Here is a 23,505-nt window from a genome sequence, read left to right as displayed (position 1 = left end):
CCAAGCGGTGATTAAATGAACACAGTGTCCGTGTAATTATTTCGGGTAGAGCTAGCCATGTGGGCGGCCGGGTGCCAGGACGCAGCCTGCCGCTCCTATTTCTACACCACTCACATAAAATAGAGGAATAACCCACCGCCACCACGGTTCAGCAGCAGTTCAGCATGTAATTGAGGAGTATAGCCTTTGCCCAGTATTTGGGAAGCCCTAGGTTTAATCATCAGCCCTGGAAAAGTTTTTGTTGTTTTGTTTTTAAGAGTTTATATATCTGAAAGGGAAAAAAAAAGGCTAATCTTAGTATTGGGGAGCAGAAGCAGGTGGCTCTCTGACTTCCAGGCCAAGACCCTTCTCAAAATAAAATAATGGTTGCTGGAAAGATGCCTTTTTTTTTTTTTTTTTTAAGTCCTGGCTGTCCTGGCATAATTCACTCTGTAGACCAGACAGGCCTCAAACTCAGAGATCCATCTGCCTCTGCTTCCTGAGTGCTGGGCTTACAGGTTTGGGTCACCACACCTGACCCAATTTTCCTTTTTTTTTTTTTTTAAGATTATATTTATTTTATTATGTATACAGTGTTCTGCCTCCATGTATGCCTGTAGGCCAAAAGAGGGCACCAGATCTCATTACAGATGATTATGAGCCACCATGTGGGTGCTGGGAGTTGAACTCGGGACCTCTGGAAGAGAAACCAGTGCTTTTAACCTCTGAGCCATCTCTCCAGCCCCCAATTTTCCTTTATTAAGGTGGATGGTGTCATCAAGGCAGCTGGCTTTAAATGCCTGCGGTCCAAACTGCAAACTGCTCTCCATCATCAGCACCTGGAGTAGCTGAGACAACAGGTAGGCTGGCCATCACATGGCTAGGAAGTGTTATAATAGGAGGCTGGGATGCTGGGTGGTGGTGGCGCACGCCTTTAATCCCAGCACTCAGAAGACAGAGGCAGGTGGATCTCTGAGTTCAAAGCCAGCCTGGTCTATAAAGTGAGTTCCAGGACAGACAGGGCTGTTATATAAAGGAACCCTGTATAAGCAAACAAACAAACAATAAATAAACAAATGGAAGCTGGAGAGAGGGCTCAGGGTTAAGAGCACTTGATACTCTGTGGAGGTTTGGTTTAGTTCCCGGCAGCCCCACCTGGCTGCTCACAGCGATCTGTAACTCCAGTTCCAGGGGATCTGAGGACCTCACCTGGCCTTCTCAGGTACTGCACATACATACTACATACAAACAAAATGCTGATACACGCAATAAAAATATAAAAGTTTTAAAAAGGAAAATCTTGTAAAGGCCACATATGTGCTGTGTGATCTAGGAATGAAAATGGGGGCCGGTGAGATGGCTCAGCGGGGAAGAGTGCCTGCCACCAGTACCGCTGCTTGGACCTTCTCACGTGCGTGTGCAAACAACCACAGTACAAATATGTGAAAAAAACAGAAATGTAGACTAATCTTGAGCTGACAGAAGCAGTCACCAGAAGCCACAAATATCATTCCATTTGCATGAAAGTCAACAAAGGGCAAATCCCAAGTAAATTAATGGCTGACAACTTAGTGGAAGGGAAGTGAGGCCTCTCTTGGGGGCGAGGACACATGATGGTAGGAAGAGATTAAGAATGGTTACCCAATTCACAGGTTATATTAAAAAACATTTTATTGCCGGGCGGTGGTGGCACACGCCTCTAATCCCAGCACTCGGGAGGCAGAGGCAGGCGGATCTCTGGGAGTTTGAGGCCAACCTGGTCTACAGAGCTAGTTCCAGGACAGGCTCCAAAGCCACAGAGAAACCCTGTCTCGAAAAACAAACAAACAAAAAAAAAACATTTTATTATACATTTTATTCCTTTGTTATTTTGTATGTGTATGCATGGTGCTCGGGATTGGGCCTAGGGTCTCATACATTCTAGGAAAACACGGCAGCTGAACTGTACCATCAGCCCTTGAATTATACATTTTAAGAAGGCAAAGTGCTGCTCACGGGAAACCTTACTTCGGCTCCCGGCATCCATGTTGGGTTACTGTCTGCAGTTCTGATTTCAGGGGATATAATGCCTTTCTGGCCTCCGTGAACACCAGACACAGATTGCTACATACGTACAAGTCCAGGAAACGCATGCTATGGTGGCTCATGCCTGTATTCCCAACATTCTGGAGAAAAAGGTCGAAGGAAAAAAAGTTCAGTCTCTAAACAAAAACCCTAGTAGAGAAGATGAGTGTGGTAGTGTATTTCTTCAACCCTAGCATTGCAGGGGAATCTGTTCAGGGCCAGCCTAGTCTTCACAGGACTTCCAGGTCAACAGTGAGATTCTCAAAATAAAGCAAAGCAACCTCCCCCAAATCTAGAAAACCTAGAAGTAGTTTAACAACACTCATGTTTCCAGGCTTTTTTTTTTTTTTTTTTTTGCCTCGTGGAGCAATCCCTGCTGGGCCGTATTCTAGCTCTGACACTAGCAGTTGTGACCCCAGAGAACTTTTTGATTCTTCACAGGTGCCCAAGGTGGCTCAGTGGCACGCACCTTGCTGGAAGATGGGACTTTCAGGGTTCGAGTGGTAACAAGGAACCCTGAGCAGAGAGCCGCCCAGGAGCTGAAGCTGCGAGGAGCGGAAGTGGTGCGAGGAGACCAGGATGACGAGGCTAGCATGGAGCTGGCACTGACTGGGGCTCACGCCAGCTTCATCGTGACCAACTACTGGGAGACGTGCAGCCAGGACCGAGAAGTCAAGCAGGTAAGGGTGTGAGATGGGGGCCTGGTTCAGCGTGTCTTGGACACACTGTGGACCCCAGGTGATGTAGAAGGCAGTTTTGACTTCCCACGGAGGGCTGAGCACTTCAGGTCTTGCTCCTTGTCTCTCTCCAAACACAGATGGAGGACATACCCTCTACCTAGCTCTTGGACCCACTCCACCCTACGGCAGATGGGACAAACATCTGACTGAGACAGATTTGTCTCCCTTACCCTGGGAAACCTGTGAACCTCCTGGGGCGACAATAACCATACTCCAGGTAGTCCAAAGCCACAGACATTGTCTCACAGTTCTGAAAGTTGGAGATCCAGACTAAGGTGCCAGCAAGGTCACAGTCCCTTCTCACTTGAGGAGTGCTTCCTCGACTCTTCCAGCTCCTGTGCTCTAGGTGTGCCTAAGCTTATGTATCAAAACAGTCCTTCTTCTATATCCTCCTGGCTCCTTGTGTTTTATTTTGGCAGGAAGGGGTGAGACAAGGTCTTGCTATGTAGCCCAAGTGCGCTTGGAATCTGTAATCTTGAATGCTAGAATTACAGGCATATGCCACCATGCCTGGCTTGATTTTTTTCCTTTTATGTTTATGGCATTGTTTTTTTTTTAAATATTTATTTATTATGTGTACAGCATTCCTTTCATGTGTGCCCGCAAGCCAGAAGGGGGCACCAGGTCTCATTATAGATGGCTGTGAGCCACCATGTGGTTGCTGGGAATTGAACTCAGGACTTCTGGAAGAGCAGTCAGTGCTCTTAACCACTGAGCCATCTCTCCAGCCCCTGTTTATGGCATTGTTTATGTTACTTTTCCATTGCTGTGAAGGAACACCATGACTAAGGCAAATTATAAAAGAAAACGTTTATTAGGGCTCATGGTTCCAGAGAGTTTGCGTCCCTGATCATGATAGGAAGCATGGCAGCTGACAGGGAGGCATGGCACTGGAGCAGTGTCCTGATCCATAGGCACGGCATAAAGCTCAAAGAGCTGCCAGAGTAGAGGCTTTTGAAGCCTAAAACCCATCCCCAGTTCCCAGTGCCACACACTGACAAAGCCGTATCTCCTAATTCTTCCCTAACAGTCCCGCCAGTGGGACTGAGTTTTCAAGCCTATGGGGGCTGCTCTCATTCAAGCCACCACGTGTCTTGTATGTATGCCTATGGCACCTCCTGCATCCATTGCTCACAGAGGCCAGAAGAGGGGATCAAGTGCCCCCTGGAACTGGAGTTACAGACAGTTGGGAGCTGCCGTGTAGGTGCTGGGGAATGAACCTGGTTCCTCTGGAAGAGCAGTCAGTGCCCTTAGCCAATGAATCATCTCTCCAGACCCTTGCATTTAGGGTTCATGTGATTAATAATCTAGGATGATCAAATCTCAAGACTGTTAATGCTTTCTACAAAGACCCGGTCACCAAATGAAATCACATGTACAAGTTTGTGGGGGTAAGATATGGGCAGATCTTTTGGGGGGCTGCGATTTCATACCCCCAACTTTAGTGGCATGGATTGTTGTTTATTAACTAGTAGGGTCACAATGGTTGGACCACTTGTCCTGGTCACACAGACGAACCTGACTGGGCCTTGGTGCTTAACCATCAAGCTGTTGCTTCTCCAAAGGTGACTTTGAGCTCACCAATGAAGTCGGCAGACTTCCGTGGTCAGCAAAGATGGGGCATGCACAACAAAAAGGCTCCTAAGCACCCCTTCTCAGGGCAGGCTTGCTCTAAATTTTCCTTTTTCTATTTTTAAATAGGGTCTCATGTAGCTGAGGTTGGCCTTGAACCCCTGATCTTCCTGGCTTCACCTCTGATCTATCCCTTAGTGTGCATAGTTGAAAATGTGTGATCTTAAAGGTGACCCTGGAGTTTGAAAGCTTAGTGTGGTGCTGCACTTGCGCAGTATTCCAGAGCAGAGGCTTCCTCGGGGTAGCTGGGTCTGGCTTTTAGCATCACAGGTGGGGCATTGTGGAGTTAATCCTTGAGCAGAGGACGGTTAGCCTTCCTCTTCTTACCCTGCTGTCTCTCCTTCCTGCTTACCAGGGCAAGCTTCTAGCAGATCTGGCCAAACGCTTGGGCCTCCATTATGTCGTCTACAGTGGCCTGGAGAACATTAAGAAGCTGACGGCGGGAAGGCTGGCAGCAGGCCACTTTGATGGCAAAGGGGAGGTGGAGGAGTACTTCCGAGACATCGGTGTTCCCATGACCAGCGTGCGCCTGCCTTGCTATTTTGAGAACCTCCTTTCCTATTTCCTGCCCCAGAAAGCTGCAGATGGACAGAGCTACTTGCTGCGTGAGTGTGCCCTAGCCCACAGAGTGAAACACAGTTCGCAGCATAGGAAGCAACAGTGGGGTTGTCACCAGATCACGCTTGGTCTGAGACCAGGCTCGAGACTGGGAGTCATCTAACTTAGGCAGGCCTCAACATTCTGTGAAATGGGTTTAATATAATGGTTCCTTAGAGTAATGAGAGAACCAGGCAGGGTTATTACTACTCATAACAGGAAGCAGAGGATGTAGACAGTACCTGCTGGCCGGACTGGAAACACACTGGATGCCTGACCCAGCTTGGAAGGGAGCTTGGCCAACTAGTGTCCTGCCAGTGGGTCAGTGGGTTAGAGCAGTGTGGAGAAGAGGCCGAAGCTGGAGGGCCTGGTACCTGGGCTCATTCTCTGCCCTCTGACGATCTGTCACTCACCTTCTCGTGAGGATACCGGTGTTGACAGAGTTTGGGAGTCCTATCTGCCCAGTGAATGACATACCCCTGGGTCAGACTTATAGTTCACAGAACTTGAGTACTGCTGGCACTACACGAAAACAGACCAACACTGCTATGTGTGGATGCCCAGAAGACGGGCTGCTGGGAAAACCAGCTGCCAACCCCTTCCCCCTGAGGACTCTTATCTGTTCTCACAGACTTGCCCATGGGTGACGTCCCTATAGATGGAATGGCGGTGAGTGACCTGGGCCCCGTGGTGCTCAGCTTGCTGAAGAAGCCAGAGGAGTATGTAGGGCAGAACCTCGGGCTCAGCACCTGTAGGCATACAGCAAAGGAGTACGCGGCACTTCTCACCCGACACACTGGCAAGGCTGTACAGCATGCAAAGGTGGGTGCCTCCCGGGAGCTCTGAAGGCCCAGATCTTGCACGATGCCCCTAACTCCCAAAAGGTTGTTTTTTTTGTTTGTTTCGAGGCAGGTAGGTGGATCTCTGAGCTTGAGGCCAGCCTGGTCTACAGATTGAGTTCCACAGAGAAACCTGAAACCTGTTGGGGGGCGGGGGGATAAATAAAAGTGCACTTAAATGGCCATGTGGCTTTAAAAAGAGGTGGGACTAAGCCAGGGCTGTAGAAGACCTAAGGAACTCAACAGTTCAGATTGGGATTAGAAGAAAAAAGGAAGAAATGTTTTGGCTTTTGAACGAGGAAGTGATGTGGCTGATTTCTGCTCTGAAGGGCACTGACGGTTTGCATCTCATGACTCTGAAAGAACAGCCTTTAAACTGATCAGCGCCAGGGAGCCTGGGAGGAGCCACGGTTTCCATGCTTCTGGCTTTCTAGCTGGAAGTGTTCATGTGGTCTCACAGTGAGTGCCCAACTTGGTGACTGCAGGGCCAACCAGCTATACCCTGGCTTCCCTAGGCTTGGAAGGAAGCCAAACCTACCTGGCATCACCAGGGCTGTGGAGGAGGCAGACGTGTGGGTTCTCTCTGTTTCCAGACAACTCCTGAGGAATATGAGAAGCTTGGCTTCCCGGGAGCCAGAGACTTGGCCAACATGTTCCGTTTCTATGCCCTGAAACCCGACCGGAACATTGACGTAACCCTGCAACTCAACCCCAAGGCCCAGACTTTGGACCAGTGGCTGGAGCAGCACAAAGGGGACTTTGCACAGCTGTGATCTTGACGCCCTCTTCTGGGGAATGAGAGGTACAACCATCCTTTGTGTATAGTTTTGTGGTTTTGGGTTTTTTCCCTTCAAATAAAACCACTGTTCTCAGAGATGGTTTCCCAAAAGGCCTCTGTCTGTGGGAAGTGAGCTGGAGTGGCAGCTGCATGAAAACGGGCCCTGACGGCACAGAAATGGTAGTAAGAGGCACCAAGTAGGCATAAGGGCTCATTTGGCACCTTTAACGTAATCAAGTAGTGACTCCACTCTCAGGCAGAGAAAAGCCTCATCCAGCCACCAGCCGCAGTGCCTCTGATGCTCCAGCAGGCAGGGCCAGAGGCACTGAGGCGGCCTGTGCATTCGTTCTGAATGAGGACAGACTAATGTAGATGTCCTGGACGCTTGTCCTTTTCCCTCTCTTCACCACAACTCTGGACAGGTGTAGCCAAGCTAGGAATAACCTTCAAAGGAGCCTGAAAAAAGAAAGGGGGCTAGAGAGATGGCTCAGTCAGTGAAGCGCTTGCCGTGCGAGCATGAAGTCCTGATTCGGATCCCCGACACCCACTTATGCAAACAGCCAGGTGTGGGCCTACAGTTGCAGGAAGGTCTCTGGAGCTCACCGGCCTGCTAGTCTTAACTTGAATCAGTGAGCGCCAGGCCTGCCTCACAGGATCAGGTAGGGAGCAATGAAGAAGGGTGTCCAACATCTGTTTCTGTCCTTCGTGCTTACACAGGCATGTTCACCTGTACATGTGTGTAACATGTATGCTTACAACACACCCATACAAAGAGAGCGAATGAAACGTGGCAGAGCTGTGGATCACTGTGGAGATGAGGGGGTGGTGCCTGTGGTTAAGACCAACATGATAAGTCGGCTTGCCTCCAAGCCCTTCAGAGGGAGCAACAAAGGCCCAGAAAGCCCAGACACCTGTTGCAATTTCGTGGCAAGTCTACAAATTTCCACCTGTGTACAGGCTTTTCTGACCATTGGCAAAAATCTTTTTTACTGTCCTTCCCTGACATCAGACTACACCAGCAAGGAATACCAGAGACTCTTGACTGAGGCATATCTTTGACAATTTACTGTGCCATGCCCTAAAATATGGGGTAAACAAACTAGTTACCATTGTCTGCCCTGAGGAAACTTTTTTTTTCTTTTCTTTTTTTTTGAGACAGGGTTTCTCTGCATAGCCTTGGTGGTCCTGGAACTCACTTCTGTAGACCAGGTTGGCCTCAAACTCAGAGATCCACCTGCCTCTGCTTCCACAGTGCTGGGACTAAAGGTGTGTGCCATTACCACCCTGTTGAAGAACTTATTTGTGGGGGAGGATTTGTTAAATAGATCTGTGAGCCTCAAGCTCACAGATCTGCCTGCCTCTGTCTCCCAAGTTCTGGGATAACCATCATGCCCAGATAGCAATAAGCGAAAATCGACCTGCAGTAATTGACTTTCTTCTTTCACATATGGGTTCCAGGGATTGAATTCAGATAATCAGGCTTTTATCCAGAGTCATCCTGCTAGGCCCCAAAAGTTTAATATGGGGGACTGCTGAGATGGCTCAGCAGTTAAGAGCATTTGCTGCTCTTGCAGAGGACCCGGGTCTGGTTCCCAGCACCCACACAGTAAACCTGTTGTGATTTCAGTTCCAGAAGATGCAATGACCTCTTCTGGTCTCTGTAAGCACTGTGTGCAAGTGGTGCATAGGAATATGTGGACAAAACACCCCCACACATGGTTTTTTAAAATGCAATATAGGAAAATGCAGCTGAGGACATAGATCAGCAGTAGAACACTTGCCCAGCATGCCTGAGGTCCTGGGTTCAATACCAGATACTACCTTCAGAAAAGGAGTTCCAGCCTGGGCCACATAGAAAACAAAGTCTGAAAACTAGAACAATCAACAAAGGACACAGTGAGCATGCGCACATTTCTCAGCAGGACTCTCCAATCTACCAGGTTCAAGAGCTTGCTCGCAGAGGAACACTGTCTGCTGGCAAGGGCTTGTTCTGGAAATGGGGGTAGGTGATCGGCAATGTCAGTACACTAGGTCCACCTTGCTGGCGGGAAGAGAAATCTGAACTAGCAGATGCTGCCAGCCGACTCTCCTGTTGCCTCTGCTGGGCCACCTGCAGATGCTAGTTTGAACTCTCAAAGAAGAAATGAGCACAATTTTGGTTTTAAATATGTTTTGTAGTAGATCATCTTATTTACACTGATACAGAAATCACTTTACATTCTTAAATCAGACACTAAGAAATGCTTTACTTATGTAAATTATAAAGGAAAAGAATGAAACTACAGAGCAAGTGTTCTGTAGTTAGTGTGTCTTTCACTAGCTCCAGGACCTTGGAACACACGGAAACCGTAACATGCTTCCAGCAGAGGCTGGAGATGAGACCGCTCTGTGCACGGTGCAGTCCTCACCCAGGACACTGCGCTTTTCCTCCTGACATTGACATAGGAAAAGACAATGATTCTTGTCATTGGGTAATTTAAATATACTTTGGAAATCAAATGTCAGCAATGGAAGGGGGGAAAACCAAACCCTGGTTGGCAAAGCGCTGGGTCCAGAGGCTGGCGGCTGTCCCACATGACCAGTAACTTTGGTCCAGCAGGGTAGGACACATCTTCCAAACCTGACTAGAACAATCTAATCAGTTGTCAGGTTCAGGCAAGCTGCTTCTGAGGTGAAGTGGCCAGAGTGACTGAGTTGCCCAAGAGTGCCTCCAGGGCCCTAGCACCCACTCTCCAGCGGCTTGGTACCTTCAATAAAACAAAAACAAACTCCAAGGGGAGTGACAGACACTGGCCGGGGTATGCTGCCCCTAGGTCCTAGAGAGGACGGCCTGTCAGGAAAGATGTATTTCAGAACCTCCATGAGCTTTGTTGAAAGGGAAATTAATCACTTCACAACGCTGTACAGCTTAAGGCTTCATTTTGAGCTGTAAGCACGGCCTTTAATTTTTAAGCTCTCTACTACATGCGATTTCATGTTTTTACTGCTGCAAGAAGAGTCCAAGTGTTTTACCCTGTCTGGGCCAGAGCAAGCCACCTACCAGGGGAGAGGGTATTTCCACCAGCCCAAAGGCCACACATCACTGCCTAGGGGCTGTCACCATGACCTTTATGCAGAGGTGTCATCACGTAGGTTTTGCTGTTACTAGGTGGTTCAGAGGGCTCTGTAAGCAGGGATCCCCCGAGCTGCTGTTCTGGGGTCCTCCTGTGTCGGATGCCCTGGCCGTGGAGAGGGGCTGCTGCTCCTGGCCTAGCTTCCAGTAGACCGCTTTCCTGAGCCAAGGAGACAAACAGTTATACTCCACACCTCAGAGGAACTCATCCGTGCAGGAGAGGCTCTGTAATCCCTGGAGAATGGCTGTGTTTGGAGGGTCAAGAGCCCCAGAACCTGGGGTGAGCACAAACTGTCTCCAGGCACAGAACACAAGCACGACCCAGCAGCCCTGGACTTGCACAGTACCACGCTGACTGGATACAACAGGGTGCTAAAAAGCAGGTCAGAGGTGGAGGAGATCTGAGTTCTAGGCTTGGCTCCGCCACAATTTGCCTTCTGGACTGTGGGCAAGCTGGTCCTACCATGGAGGGACAGAGCCCCTGGGAAATTCAACCCATCGAGGAAGGAATCTAAATTGAATCTGAATGAAGATGTTGACCACTGCAGCCTGCTTTATCCTGATCTGCTCCAAGGACTTAGAGGACACCATATTTGCTATGCTTTTGATTGGCACGCTTCTGACTTCCGGGGTAGGGTAGGGTGGGGTTTGACGTTGATTAAAGTGACCAGAAGAGAGATTAGTTCACAGGAAAACAGGGAAGAACGCTCACAGGTTTTCCTACCTCAGCAGGGGTATCAGGAAGTAAACATTTTCTTAAGTTTGGAAAGGAATCCCTCATTGTCCTCCCCAGCCTCTCGCCTATCCTTGCTTCCTGTGGAGCTATCCATGGTTCTGCCACCTGGGCACAAACAGCAAAAAGAACCAAGGTCAAGACCACACACCTCCTTCAGCAAATGCCTGCCCCGCCTACCCATGTCTAGCTGCTCCGGGGCTGGCATCAAGGAGCAGCTAACAGCCACTCTCAGGCTGGCAGGGGGACCTCGGGTGTTAGCCTGAGCAAATGGACACTCAGTTTCAGGACATCACAGCTCTTCCTGGAGTCAAACCATAGGAGGGAAACAAGAAAAATGGGAGGGAGAGGCACTATCTGCAACCTGAACCATAACAACAAAGGCAAACTGGGGCCAAGTCACACAGCTTATACACAGTAGCTCATCACCTTTGCATACTTGATGTGTACACAGAAACAATGTTGTCAGGTCCACCTAGAGTCCCAGAGCCAGCCAGCAGGAAGTAGAACTAAGCTCAAACCTAGCCCAGACTCTTAACCACCAACCTACTGGCTATAAGATAATGAAGCTAAAAAAAAAGAAAAAGAAAATCCAATTTCTGAACCCACTGTACATTACACTGTCTATGTTGTACATACTGACATGCCCAAGATAACCAACGAGGGAGCGACTCTTACACAGAATCCTCTGCTGTACACTACCTTGTCTCTCACAATGCAGTGAGGTGTATATGACTCTGACATCTAACCCCCACTGCTGCAGATAATGCACAGCTGGCTGGCTGGTTTTTAGGGCAAAGACTGAGGTTACCTAACTCTGCACAAGAAACTTGCCAACCTTGAAAGATGGAGGCAAACCTTGGCTATGAGTTAAGCTATACACCTATAACATCATTTTGTGTGTTTTGACTATTCTTTATGTGTGACAAGGTGTCATAGCCCAAGCTGGCCTTCGACTCATTTTGTAGCCCAGACTGGCTTTGAACTATTAGGCCTTATGCTCTGTGAGCAATCATGCCTGATAATTTCCACATTTATTAAAATTGTGTGTATATATGTATGTGTGGGGGGGTGCAAATACAGCTGCATGCAACAGAGTATGTACGGCGGTCAGAGGACAGCTTGTGAGGGTCAGTTCTGTCCTTCCACCAAGTGGGCTCCAGGGATCAAACCCAGGTAGTCAGGGTTGGCAGCAAGCAGGCTTACCTGCTGAGCCGTCTCAAAAGTCTTACAGCACATGTTTTCATGTTGCTGATACATGTTGCCTGTATAGTATACAACCAATTAAAAGAACCTGGTGTGGTTGTATATACATTTTTTAAAGATTTATTTATTATGTATACAGTGTTCTGCTTGCATGTATGCCTATACACCAGAAGAGAGCATCAGATGTCACTATAGGTGGTTGTGAGCTAACATGTGGTTGCTGGGAATTGAACTAAGGACCCCTGGAAGAGAAGCCAATGCTCCTAATCTCTGAGTCATCTCTCCAGCCCTAGCTGTATATACTTTTAATCCCAGCATTTAAGAGGTAAAAACAAACAAATTTATTTGGGTTTGAGTCTAGCCAAGGCTATAAAGTAAGGCCTTATTTATAAAAGTAAAAATAAAATAGCCCCAGCTTCCAACAGTTAGCAGGTTTGAGTCAACTGAGGCTCTTTAGAGAGAGGTATCCAAAGCTCAGAGGCACAAATCTGGGAACAAGGGTAGGGTGGGGTCTGTAGTTTTGTGGAACACTTGTCCTATAACACAACAGCCACTGTCATCATAGTAGCTAGGACTGCCTGCAAGATACTCTCAAAATTGAGCCTTTTAATAATCTTGAAAGATCGATTTGGGAGAGGGTCATGAGACCCTCCTCACTCCCTCACGCACCTCCTGCTGACTGCACGTAATTCTACCCCACAGTATGTGTTCTCGGGAAGGTTAACTGAAAGGGGAACTCCACCATGCTGCTGCCATTAGGTTGCCATCCATGTGTAGGACTTTTCTGCAGTGCGATTATTTGGGGGGTTACCAACATTCCTGTAAGCAGCCCCTCACTCATGTCTGCAAGTAAACCTTAAAAATTCATGGGCATAAATGCTTTTGTCTGTCGTCGGTTCCCTCTCTGGGATGAGGAGACATTTGTTCACACAACATAAACAGCAGGACCACAGCTCACGCTGATGGACCCGAGGTGTGCCCTTTGAAAAGGAATGGTGTTCTGAGCAAACACTAATAAACAAGATCTGGGCAATCAGGAGCTGGAGAGATGGCTCAGCAGAGATTGCTGCTTTTGCAGAGAACCTTAATTTGGTTCCCAGCACCCACTAGGAGGTTTACAACCATTTCTAATTCCAGTTCTACGGAATTCAGTGCCTTTTTATGGTCTCCATGGGCACCAGGCAAGCACAAGCCATACATGCAAGTAAAACACATTAAAAAAAAAATACACTTAAGGGCTGGGCAGAAGTGGCACACACCTTTAATCTCAGCACTTGGGAGGCAGAGACAGGCGGAGTTTGAGACCAGCCTGGTCTACAGAGCGAGTTCCAGGACAGCCAGGACTGTTACACAGAGAAACCCGGTCTCAAAAGACAAACCAACTAAACAAAAAATACATGTAAGTAAGGGGCTGGAGAGATGGCTCAGAGGTTAAGAGCAGTGGCTGCTCTTCCAGATGTCTTGAGTTCAATTCCCAGCAACTACATGGTGGCTCATAACCGTCTATAATGAGAACTGGTGTTGTCCTCTGGCCTGCAGGCATGCATGAAGGAGGCAAAACACTGTATTCCTAATTTTTTAAAACACGCAAAAATTAATCTTTAAAAAAAATGGTTGAAATCTGGGTAGCTGGGTAGATGTGACACATGCCTTTAATTCTAGCACTCAGGAGGAGGCAGGTGGATCTCTCTCATTTGAGGCCAGCCTGATCTACACAGCGAGTTCCAGGACAGCCAGGGTTATTACATGGAGAAATTATGTCAAAAAAACAAAACCAAACCAAAAACAAAAAAATCTGGGTAATCAACAAAACTAGTAGGAACATATCTGAGCTCTAGCTTTGCAGACCAGGTGTGCCCTGCTTCAATTCCGAGCATTCCCTCTTCTAACACAGAAAGGTGTAGGTAACATAATAACAGCTCTATAGACCATGGGCTTCCCATCCCTCCTGAGACTCCTAAGACAAAACGTGCACAAGTTTTCCATTTCATGTCTTTGGTAAAGCATGGCCCAGTTAGTGTGTCAACACTGTAAATGACCTCTTATGGCACTTCTAATACATGCCAGGCACCCCACTACTGGCTTTGCCACTTGACCTCACCAAACTGCTTAGAAGCCCTCTATGTTGGTTTTTTGAGACAAGTCTCATTTAGCCCAGGTCTGCCTAGAACTTATTACACAGTGGAGGATGATCCTGAACTCTTAACTCCTGCTTTATCTCTGAAATGCTCAGATAATTAGTGATACTGTTTCTCTCAACTTAAAAACGTAGTCTGTCTAAGGCTTCACAGCTAACCGCGACAAAACAGGACCATGAACCATCTGACCACTAAACCTAGCCTCTGAGTGGGGCAAAAAAATGCCTGTCACCCCCTTCTCCCCCAATTCTGTTCCTCTTCTTCCCCCTGCCAAAACACGGTTCCTTCATGTAGTCCTTGCTGTCCTAGAACTCACTCTGTAGACCAGGCTAGCCTCAAAATCAGAGATCCTCCTGCCTCTGCCTCCCGAGTGCTGGGATTAAAGGTGGGCATCACTACTACCAGGCTTAATTTATTATTTCATGCACGAAAACAATGTATCTTGATCATATTCACTCCCTCCCTCCCCTCCAACTCTCCGCAGCACAAATACTTTGAAATTCTGAATCACATGTTGGTGACCAGTTCTGAGGGCTAAACAAAAGTAAGCAGCTCTGTAAAGGTAGCATTTCCTCTCAGTCTGCTTTCTGAGGGCTAGCCTGGGGAGGAGGAGGTAGGATGTACCCTAGGTACCAGGCTGTGAATATGAGCCCTTGGCTTCCAAGGCTGCTGATGCTACTTCTATTTATTTATTTATTTATTTATTTATTTATTTATTTATTTATTTATTTATTTATTACGCAATATTCTGTCTGTGTGTATGCCTGAAGGCCAGAAGAGGGCACCAGACCCCTTACAGATGGTTGTGAGCCACCATGTGGTTGCTGGGAATTGAACTCAGGACCTTTGGAAGAGCGGCAATGCTCTTAACCGGGGAGCCATCTCTCCAGCCCTTGCTACTTCTTTTGAGGCAGGGTGGTCTCGAACCCAATTCTTCTGCCTCCCTCCTGAGAACCAGGATTCTAAATTTGTGTCACACAACTGGATCTAAACCTGCTTTAAGTAAGTCTAGGACACACTATACTTGAGTGTAAGCAGGAAATTTACTGCTCCAAGGAAGTCTGTTCAAGGTTAAAGAGAACCACTCAGTGCTCCCAGTGATGCTTCCAGCAGGAAAGTAACGCAGGAGGGAGGCTAGGGAATGCAAAACATTTCTAGTAAAATTCCAGTTTCCCCATAACTCAGGCAGAAGGGTCTTGAATTCCAGGCCAGTCTCGGCAACACAGAGAGCAAGGCTGTCTTATAGACAAAACCCAAATAAAACAATCAGCTGAACAAAAGTCCAAATCAAAAGCAAACAAACAAAACCCTATAATTTTGCTAACTATCTGAAATAAGAGGTTGAGTCTAGGAAAAACTGACTACTGGTGAAGTGGCCTGGAAGTGGTGCTAACATGCAGTGCAGTACTGCAAGTGGATTATAACATTAAAGCACTTGGTGTCTGGTTAAGCTATAGACACAGTCTGCTGGGATTTCCACGTCCACTATCATCTCTTCTTTCTGAGAACTCATCCTCCCTGTACTCCACTGCAAAAACTGCCCAGCTCTGCACACACAAATCTAAAGCCATTCCAGACCGGAGAACTCCATCCAGGTTCCCACAAAACAAAATGATGCAATGAGGCAGAAACATGTGCAGCCTGGGCACAGCCTGTCCCAACCTGCTGATCAACAGAGGCCTCAGCTGAAATACAGCTTGGGTAACATGTTCACTGACTCAGGAGATCAAAGCTATCCCGTGTCCTTGATAGCTTTTTACACGGTTTACTTTGGAATCCTGGTAAAGCATTTGAGGTCAGGAAGGCACAGATCTGTCCAACTAATTTCCCTCTTAAGCTGTTACAAAGAACTCTTGGAGGGAAGTGCCCAAGGTCACAAGGCAGATGGCAGAACCAAGGCTAGAACTCAGAACAGCAGCTCTGATATAGAGCTGTGGGCAGGAGGCAGTCCTGTGGTTTCTAAGCACACGCATGCAGTGAAAGACAGAAGCTCAATGGGGTACGGTCTCACTCCCACGGGTCACCTCTTCCAATGATAATTTTGGGGGCCTATGGGAACTCAAGTAGAAATCAAATGTGTTGTGAATTGTCTGTCAACCCTTCAGAGATTCGGAGGTCCCTTATGTCACCACATTATTCCCAGGATCCTTACCAGTACTTGTCTGAGTGACCCCATTTACTGTCCCCTCCACATCAGTCTCATCCTCGGCATAGCTCAGGATCAGGTTCTGCTGCCTACTGGTTAGCCTCCTGTGGACCAAGAACAGTTAGAGGCCAAGCACTTACGCCACACAGCTCTGGAAAGGACACAATGCAGCTAAGTTTCTTGCTCAGGCGAGGTACACACCAAGCTAGTGGTGAGGGACTGAGGGCCACATCTGTCTACAACTTTGAGTTGTTTCAACTGTCATCACTGTTATGCTAGCCACTTACAGGGGTGAGGATGGGGTGTGCGTGCTGTATGTGTGTCTATGGGCAGCAGGTAAGAAAGTAATCTCGTGCCAGACAGTGGTGGCACACACTTTTAATCCCAGCACTCAAGAGGCAGAGGCAGAGGCAGAGGCAGAGGCAGGTAGATCTCTGTGAGTTCAAGGCCAGCCTGGTCTACAGAACGAGTTCCAGGACAGGCACCAAAGCTACAGAGAAATCCTGTCTCAATGCCTTCCCCCTCTCCACCAAAAAAAGGAAGAAAAGAGAAGAAAATAACCTCACAAAAGGCACAACAGCTGGAACTGGCTTCCCAGGTGGAGGAGCAGAGCACAGCACATGCTGAGCGCCACAGCATTCTGTCCAGCACACATCAGGAGTTTAGCACCTGTGTAGTTGACACTTCCCCAACACAATGAAGCCAACCTGCTAGATCCATTGTTCAGATGGGAAATATAGGCTGGACAAAACTGGCTTTAAGGAAGAAAAAAACCTGCACAAGACAAGAGCTCAAAGGGCACCAAAACTGCTGTGTGCTGGAACTGGCAGGTAAAAGGCTAGAAGGGTACCTGCTCACTGTGTCTGTGTGTGCGGAGTCTGGCCATCTTGGCCACAGTCTTAGTGGACACTTACTTTGGAACTCTGATCTTGATGTGAATGTAGTGGTCTCCATAGCCATAGCTATTAATCCGGGGAATGCCTTTCCCAGACAAGCGAATCTTCTGGTCTGTCTGAATCCCAGCAGGGATCTATTGAAAAAGGAATGCACTGATGTTCCCTGGTCCCCACTATCCAAAAACAAAGCATTTCACTATACAGAGAAAAGCATCTTCAAAGAAGGATTTGCACCGGGTGGTCAGAACAATCTAGCCACATTTGTGGACAGCTGAGTCCACAAAACAGATGTGAGGAGTGAAGCAAAAAGATTTGGGAGCAAACAACTGAAAGCAAGTATGTGCCTGAGCTTGCTCCCTTACTCTCGGGGGCTGCACATCAAGGAGCCTGGTGGAGAGCCCACAGTGACCACAGGCATGGCCTAAGGCATGCCCAAAGTCTCCGTACCCAGAGTCTGAAGAAAGCCCTGATATATAAATATATATAAGTATAATGGTATTAGGGTGGGAACAGGAAGCTAGCCACTATAGCTACAATTAAAACTAGAGGTGGTCTGGAAGCTGGAGATACAGCTCAGTGGTTAAGAGCACTGGCTGCTCTTCCAGAGGATCCAGGTTTAATTCCCAGCACTCACATGGCAGTTCACAACTATCTGCAACTTCAGTCCCAAGGGATCTGGCATCTTCATACAGACATACATGCAGGCAAAATATCAATGCACATAAAAAATAAGTAAATCTTTAAAAAACAAAACAACAACCAAAAAACCTAGAGGTGCTCAAGAGAGTAAGACACCCGCCCCCAGACAGACCCAGAAGAGGGATGTGAACAAAGAGCACCTGCTGCGGTGTAGTAACACGCCCTCAATTCCTAGGACCTGGCCAGAGGAAGAGGAGGCAAAGAACCGTTGCCAACAGTAAACAGAAAGGCTTAGAGTGGTAATTACTACTCAAGGAACAGCCTAAAGCTGTTAGTGTCACAGGCTCCAGCGTCTCTTCTACTCTTAGAATACGTAACAGGCTGGACTCAGGTTTGGGACCATCTCAGCTTTTTCCCATTTTAGAAAAGACTAACTGGGCATGGTGGCACACACATGTAATCACAGCACATGGAAGGGGAAGGCATTTGGATTCAAGATCAGCTTAGGGTACATACACAAAAAGCATCAGTCTCAAAAAGGAAAGAAAGAAAAGAGAGGAAGGAAGACTGACAAGGTGCCAGGGTGCAAAGACCTCTTACCGTCACATTGATTGTCTCATATAAGCCCTGCGCTTTGGCTGTACCCCCAAGAATAGCTTGAGCTATTGAAATAAAGAGGTCGGAGTGGATGTCTGCGCCGTCCCTCCGGAACACAGGGCTTTTCTGCACCTAATGCCAAAGCGAAGACAAGTGTGAGCACTGTGGAAGAGCTGCGTGAGGCTGGACAGCAGCCGTGTGTCCTGCCGACCTGAGCTTGGGGCCCCTTTGCACTTAAATAAGATAGCACAGGGAGACCTATACCTGAGCAGTGGGAGAAGCACCCCAGGGCTCTGGAGAGACACATCCTCCAGGCATACTGCATAGCAGGGCACTGTCACTCAGCCTCCATCACAGCCTTTCAATTATAAAAATAAATAAGAATGCAATTTGGCATTCTAGTTTTCCCCTGAATCTTACCTAATTAGAAAGATGACTAAACACAGACCAATACATCTACAAAGATAAAAATGATTTACAGGGGCTAGGGAAGTGCCAGCCACACAAGTATGAGGATCCATAACACTCATGTAAAAGCTGAGCATTGGCCGAGTGGTGGTGGTGCATGCCTTTAATCACAGCACTGGGGGGGGAGGGGGGAGAACAGAAGCAGGTGAATCTCTGCGAGTTCAAGGCCAGCCTGGTCTGCAGAGTGAGTTCCAGGATAGTTTCACAGAGAAACCCTGTCTTGAAAAAACAAACAAAAAAACTCAACCAACCAAACAAGCAGAAAAAGCTAGGCCACGGTAGTAGACATTTGTGAGCCCAGTCGCTGCTCTGTGTGTGTGTGTGCGCGCACGCACACGCGTGCAGGTGGATCTCTTGAGCTCACTAGCTAGAAAGCCTGGATGAATCAATGAGCTCCATCTGCAACAAGAAACTGTCTCAGAAAATAAGGAGAGAGGAATCTTAATTACCTGTTTATCTTTGCGGTGCTGGAGACAGAATACATGGCCTTGCACACACAGGCACACCACCACTAAACTATAGCCCAGCACCTACCTTCATCTTCGACGTCTCAGTCTGGAGGACTCACTCTTCATGCTATTTTTATACACTGTGCTATATTTGGTTTGAGAGGCGATCTCACTATACATAGATTCCAAATTCATGGACTTATGTAAACCTAGGCCTCAGCCTTGCATGTAGTGAGACTCCAGGGAAGGATCACCATACCCAACTTTGCCACTGGGTTTATTTTTATTATTTGGAGGAGATGGGATGTTTTTTGAGACATGATCATCAAACCAGGCTGGCTTCAATTCTCTGAGGTCGAGGATGACTGAATTTCTGATCCTCCAGCTTCTACTTCCCAAGTACTGGGATTACAGGTAACACCATTGCCAGTTTTATACAGTGTTGATGACCGAACCCCAGGCCTTGTGCACGCAAGGCACTCTACCTACTTCCTGAGTCTTATTTTTAATCTTGTTTTTAAAGACAGGGTTTTGGGGCCTGGAAAGATGGTTCTTCAAGAGGATCTGAGTTTGATTTCCGGCAACCATGTCAGGTGACCTGTAACTCTAGCTTTAGGGAATTTGACAACTCTGGCCCTTTAAACACCTGCACCCATGTGCGTATCCTTTGATACATATATACATACACGTAATTAAGAAGTAAACAAATTTTTTTTTTAAAAAAAGGTTAGGGTTTTTTTTGTTTTTTTTTTTGTTTTTTGTTTTTGATTTTCGAGACAGGGTTTCTTTGTAGCTTTTGGTTCCTGTCCTGGAACTAGCTCTTCTAGACCAGGCTGGCCTCAAACTCACAGAGATCCGCCTGCCTCTGCCTCCCGAGTGCTGGGATTAAAGGCGTGCGCCACCACTGCCCGGCTAAAGGTTAGGGTTTTATTGTATAGCCCAGGCTGCCTCCACATCCCAAATGCTAAGATTATAGGCATGTACCACTATACCTAGTACTTGATTCAAATAATGAGAGTATAATCTCTCATACAGAAAAAGACAAAAACAAAAAACAAAAAAACAACACAAAAACCAAAAAAATATATTTTTAAAAAGGGAAGGAAGGAAGAAAGAAAAAGAAAAATGGCAAACTGTACACCTACAACCAAGCTTACAGAATTAAAACATTACAAACATGCTGGACTAAGGAGTACACACCTATAATACCAACATTCTAGAGGCTAAGACAAGACAATCATGAGTTTCAGGCCAGCCTGAGCAACGCAGGGAGATCCTGGCTCAAAAGCAGGGAAAGAAAAATTACAAATTATAACTTCTGGGCTGGAGAGAAGGCTCAGTGGTTAAGAGCTCTGCCTGCTCTTCCAAGGTCCTGAGTTCAATTCCTGGCAACCACATGGTGGCTCACAACCACCTGTAATGAGGTCTGGTGCCCTCTTCTGGCCTTCAGACATACACACAGACAGAATATTGTATACATAATAAATAAATAAATATTTAAAAAAATTATAACTTCCTTCATGGTTCTCAGTTAATTACTATCTTGAATTTAGCATTTATCACCCCTACAGGCATCCCTCTACCATACTGTCTCTCTCCTTCCTGAACAGCACAGAATCAGTGTCACCCAGCTGACACCTCTGTGTAGATAGTCCCTTGTACTTTACAGCTTGTAACAATCTGCTTTCCTCCCCTCAAGTACCCGTGGTTCTTTCCTTCTGAAGATTGGTAATATTCTTTTTGGTTTTTTTTTTAATTTGGTTTTTTGAAACAGGGTTTCTCTGTAGCTTCAGAGCCTGTCCTGGAACTCACTCAGAGATCTGCCTGCCTCTGTCTCCTGCGTGCTGGGACGGGATTAAAGGCGTGCACCATCACCACCCCTGGCTATGTTTCTAACTTGTTGGTGTTGTGAGGAAGTTTCTCTGCATCCAGACGTGAAAACAAGAGCCACGCCCCAGCAGCCTTTCTTGAATTTGGAACAGTGACACCTTGGCACATGAACTGTCTGCCTCACTACAATGAGGAACCTCAGCTGTATCCACTGACAGAACAAGGACCCAGCAGAAAGTGACAGGCAAGCACCTACCCTGAATGTGACAAAAATTTCTCGTTTTCCCACAGGCATCCTTATGGTCTGACCATCTTCAACTCCTAGGAAAACAAAAGTCCCAAATAGCAGTTGTGGTAGGGGCCTTGCACAGTGATGTCTACCCAGGAAACCCACTTGACCAGGTTTCTTGTCTTATTTTGGAGATGGGGTCTCCTCCTGCCTCAGCCTCCTGGGATTAGCAGCTGTCACGACATAACTAGCTGGTCTCCTGTTAAGGCTAGTCCTCACTGCATGAAGACAGAAGAGACAGGACAGAAAACCGGAACAGGAGCTGCAGCATCCATCCCAAGGTGGGAGCAGAGTGGGCGCACTGTAAGGATGACTGGTCTAAAGGAAGACCGTAATAGGTTCTAGTTCCTCCTCCAACCTGGGACCCAGGCCCTCAGGTCTAGCTCTGCAATCATGCAGACAACAAGGCACAACAGAGCTGGCCCATCTCCCGGGCAGTGGCCCACCTGCAGGCACAGGGATCGTCACTCGCTTCTTCTGCTTGGCTTGTCCTGCTCCTCTGCAGACCACACAAGGATTTGTGATGATGGAGCCCCGGCCACTACATCTCCGACATGTGGAACGCATCACAAAAGGGCCTGTATTGATAGTTTCCTAAGGAAAAGAAGGGAAATGCTGAGTATGTAGGTGCATTGTTTTATTAGAGTGTTTTATTGAGGGTTTATCTCCAGGTTAAGTGACACAGTTCTATGATCCCAACATATGGGGCAGGGGTAAAGGCAGTAGATTAGGGGATCAAGGCCAACCTGGGTTATAGGAGACTCTGCCCACCCCCAACTCACAATAAGGAGGGTGGATAAGAATAAAATATATCATATACATGTTGTGAGCTGCCATGTGGGTGCTGGGAATTGAACCCAGGCCCTCTGGAAGAGCACTCAGTGCTCTTAACCGCTGAGCCATCTCTCCAGCCCCAAGGATGGACTTCTTGTGTGCATGTGCTGCCATAAAACACACTGCCTAAGAAAACAGCTATCTTGAACTGCTAACTTGAACTCTTTTTTTTTTTTCGGAGGAAGAGGGATGGTGTAGCCCAGGCTAGACCCAAACTTGCTATGTAGCAGAGGATAAACTTGAACCTCTGACTCCACCTACCAAGTGCTGGGAGTACAGGTACATACTATCACGCCCAGTTCTAAAGTAAAAAAAAATTTAATTAGAGATGTAGCTGCTGGGAATTGAACTCAGGTCTCCAGCCTCAGATATATCACTGATGGGCTTTCTCTGCACTATCTCCCATGTGGCTCACAACCATCTGGGGGTTGAAGTCAAGGCTTTAGCTGAGCATGATGGCTGACGTTTGTTCTCATAGCACTAAAGAGGCTGGAAAATGAAGATTGCCTCGTGTTCAAAGTCAGCCTGAGGTCTATATTCAGTTCCAAGTCACCCTAAATTAGAGTTAAATCCTATCTCAAACAAAATAATATATGAATTCATGACTTGATGTATACTAAGAACATGTTCACCAATTAGAAACAATCCCAAGAACTCTAAATATGGAATGCCTGTACATGGTACAGAAGAAAAATTCTGAATTTGAAGCTAGTCTGGTCTATACAGCAAGTTTATGATCATCAGAACTACACATCAAGACACTGTCTCATTAAATAAAATAAAATGTCGGGCAGTGGTGGCATACACCTTTAATCCCAGTGCTCAAAAGTAGAGGCTGGCAGATCTGTGAGAGAGTTACAGGACAGACAGGGATACACAGAGAAACCCTGCGGCGTGCGACTCCACCAGCTGAGAAGAAGCCATAACAAGATTCTTCTTGGAACACGCTTTATTGGAGCACAGAAGACTGAAGTTTAGATAGAGGCGAAAAGACTCCAGCCCGTCCGCGTGGGGGGGGGTGGATATATAGCTTCTGGTCCACCTCTGACGTGTCATTGCTCGATTGGCTCAGACCACACTGAGGCAATCGTGTGAGCAAGACGTGTGAGCAAGTGATAGGCGGGAATCAAATTACTCTTGGGCCAGCGTTGAGCATGTGCAGAAGTTGTTTACCAACTAGGGACAATAGCAAAAAACGGCAAAGGGCTTAGTGCCAGACCCTGAGAACATGGCGGCACTGTGGCACGCTACAAAACCCTGTCTTGAACAATGACAACAGAAAAAGCTCACATATATAAAATGGACAGACAAGACAGCTCAGCAGGTAAAAGCGCTTGCTACCAAGCCTAACGACTTGAGTTCAAACACTGGGTCCCACATGATGGGAGAGAACTGACTTCCACAAGTTGTCATTTGAATGCTACATTTAAGCCATAACACACATGCATACACACAATAAACAAATAAATGTAATAAAATTTTTTTTTTTTTTGGTTTTTCGAGACAGGGTTTCTCTGTGGTTTTGGAGCCTGTCCTGGA

The 23,505-nt window shown here is 47.2% G+C and overlaps 2 protein-coding genes across 3 annotated transcripts in view; one reads left to right on the top strand and one right to left on the bottom strand.

Moving 5' to 3' along the window:
- Positions 1–6,721, top strand: part of Nmral1 (NmrA like redox sensor 1) — a 10,726-nt gene extending 4,005 nt beyond the window's left edge. For both annotated transcript variants that reach the window (XM_026780028.1, XM_013347109.2), the window contains 4 exons: positions 2,485–2,723; positions 4,771–5,020; positions 5,644–5,834; positions 6,445–6,721. In XM_026780028.1, coding sequence (XP_026635829.1) covers positions 2,485–2,723; positions 4,771–5,020; positions 5,644–5,834; positions 6,445–6,624 — 860 coding nt within the window. In that variant the 3' untranslated portion in view covers positions 6,625–6,721. The remainder of the gene's footprint in view (positions 1–2,484; positions 2,724–4,770; positions 5,021–5,643; positions 5,835–6,444) is intronic.
- Positions 6,722–8,783: 2,062 nt separating this feature from the next.
- The window catches only part of Dnaja3 (DnaJ heat shock protein family (Hsp40) member A3), a 26,401-nt gene continuing 11,679 nt past the window's right edge, over positions 8,784–23,505 (bottom strand). Inside the window, exons 5-11 of the mRNA XM_005349249.3 lie at positions 21,579–21,726; positions 21,100–21,164; positions 18,100–18,228; positions 16,879–16,994; positions 15,971–16,068; positions 10,466–10,582; positions 8,784–9,901 (exon numbers count right to left, since the gene is read on the bottom strand). Of these exons, the coding sequence (XP_005349306.1) occupies positions 10,479–10,582; positions 15,971–16,068; positions 16,879–16,994; positions 18,100–18,228; positions 21,100–21,164; positions 21,579–21,726 (660 nt within the window). The 3' untranslated portion in view covers positions 8,784–9,901; positions 10,466–10,478. The remainder of the gene's footprint in view (positions 9,902–10,465; positions 10,583–15,970; positions 16,069–16,878; positions 16,995–18,099; positions 18,229–21,099; positions 21,165–21,578; positions 21,727–23,505) is intronic.

Source organism: Microtus ochrogaster, chromosome 7 (genome assembly GCF_000317375.1).
Source record: "Microtus ochrogaster isolate Prairie Vole_2 chromosome 7, MicOch1.0, whole genome shotgun sequence".
In the NCBI taxonomy this organism is placed as follows: domain Eukaryota; kingdom Metazoa; phylum Chordata; class Mammalia; order Rodentia; family Cricetidae; genus Microtus; species Microtus ochrogaster.
Note: the sequence above shows the minus strand (reverse complement) of the source record. Positions and strands in the feature narration are given on the sequence as shown.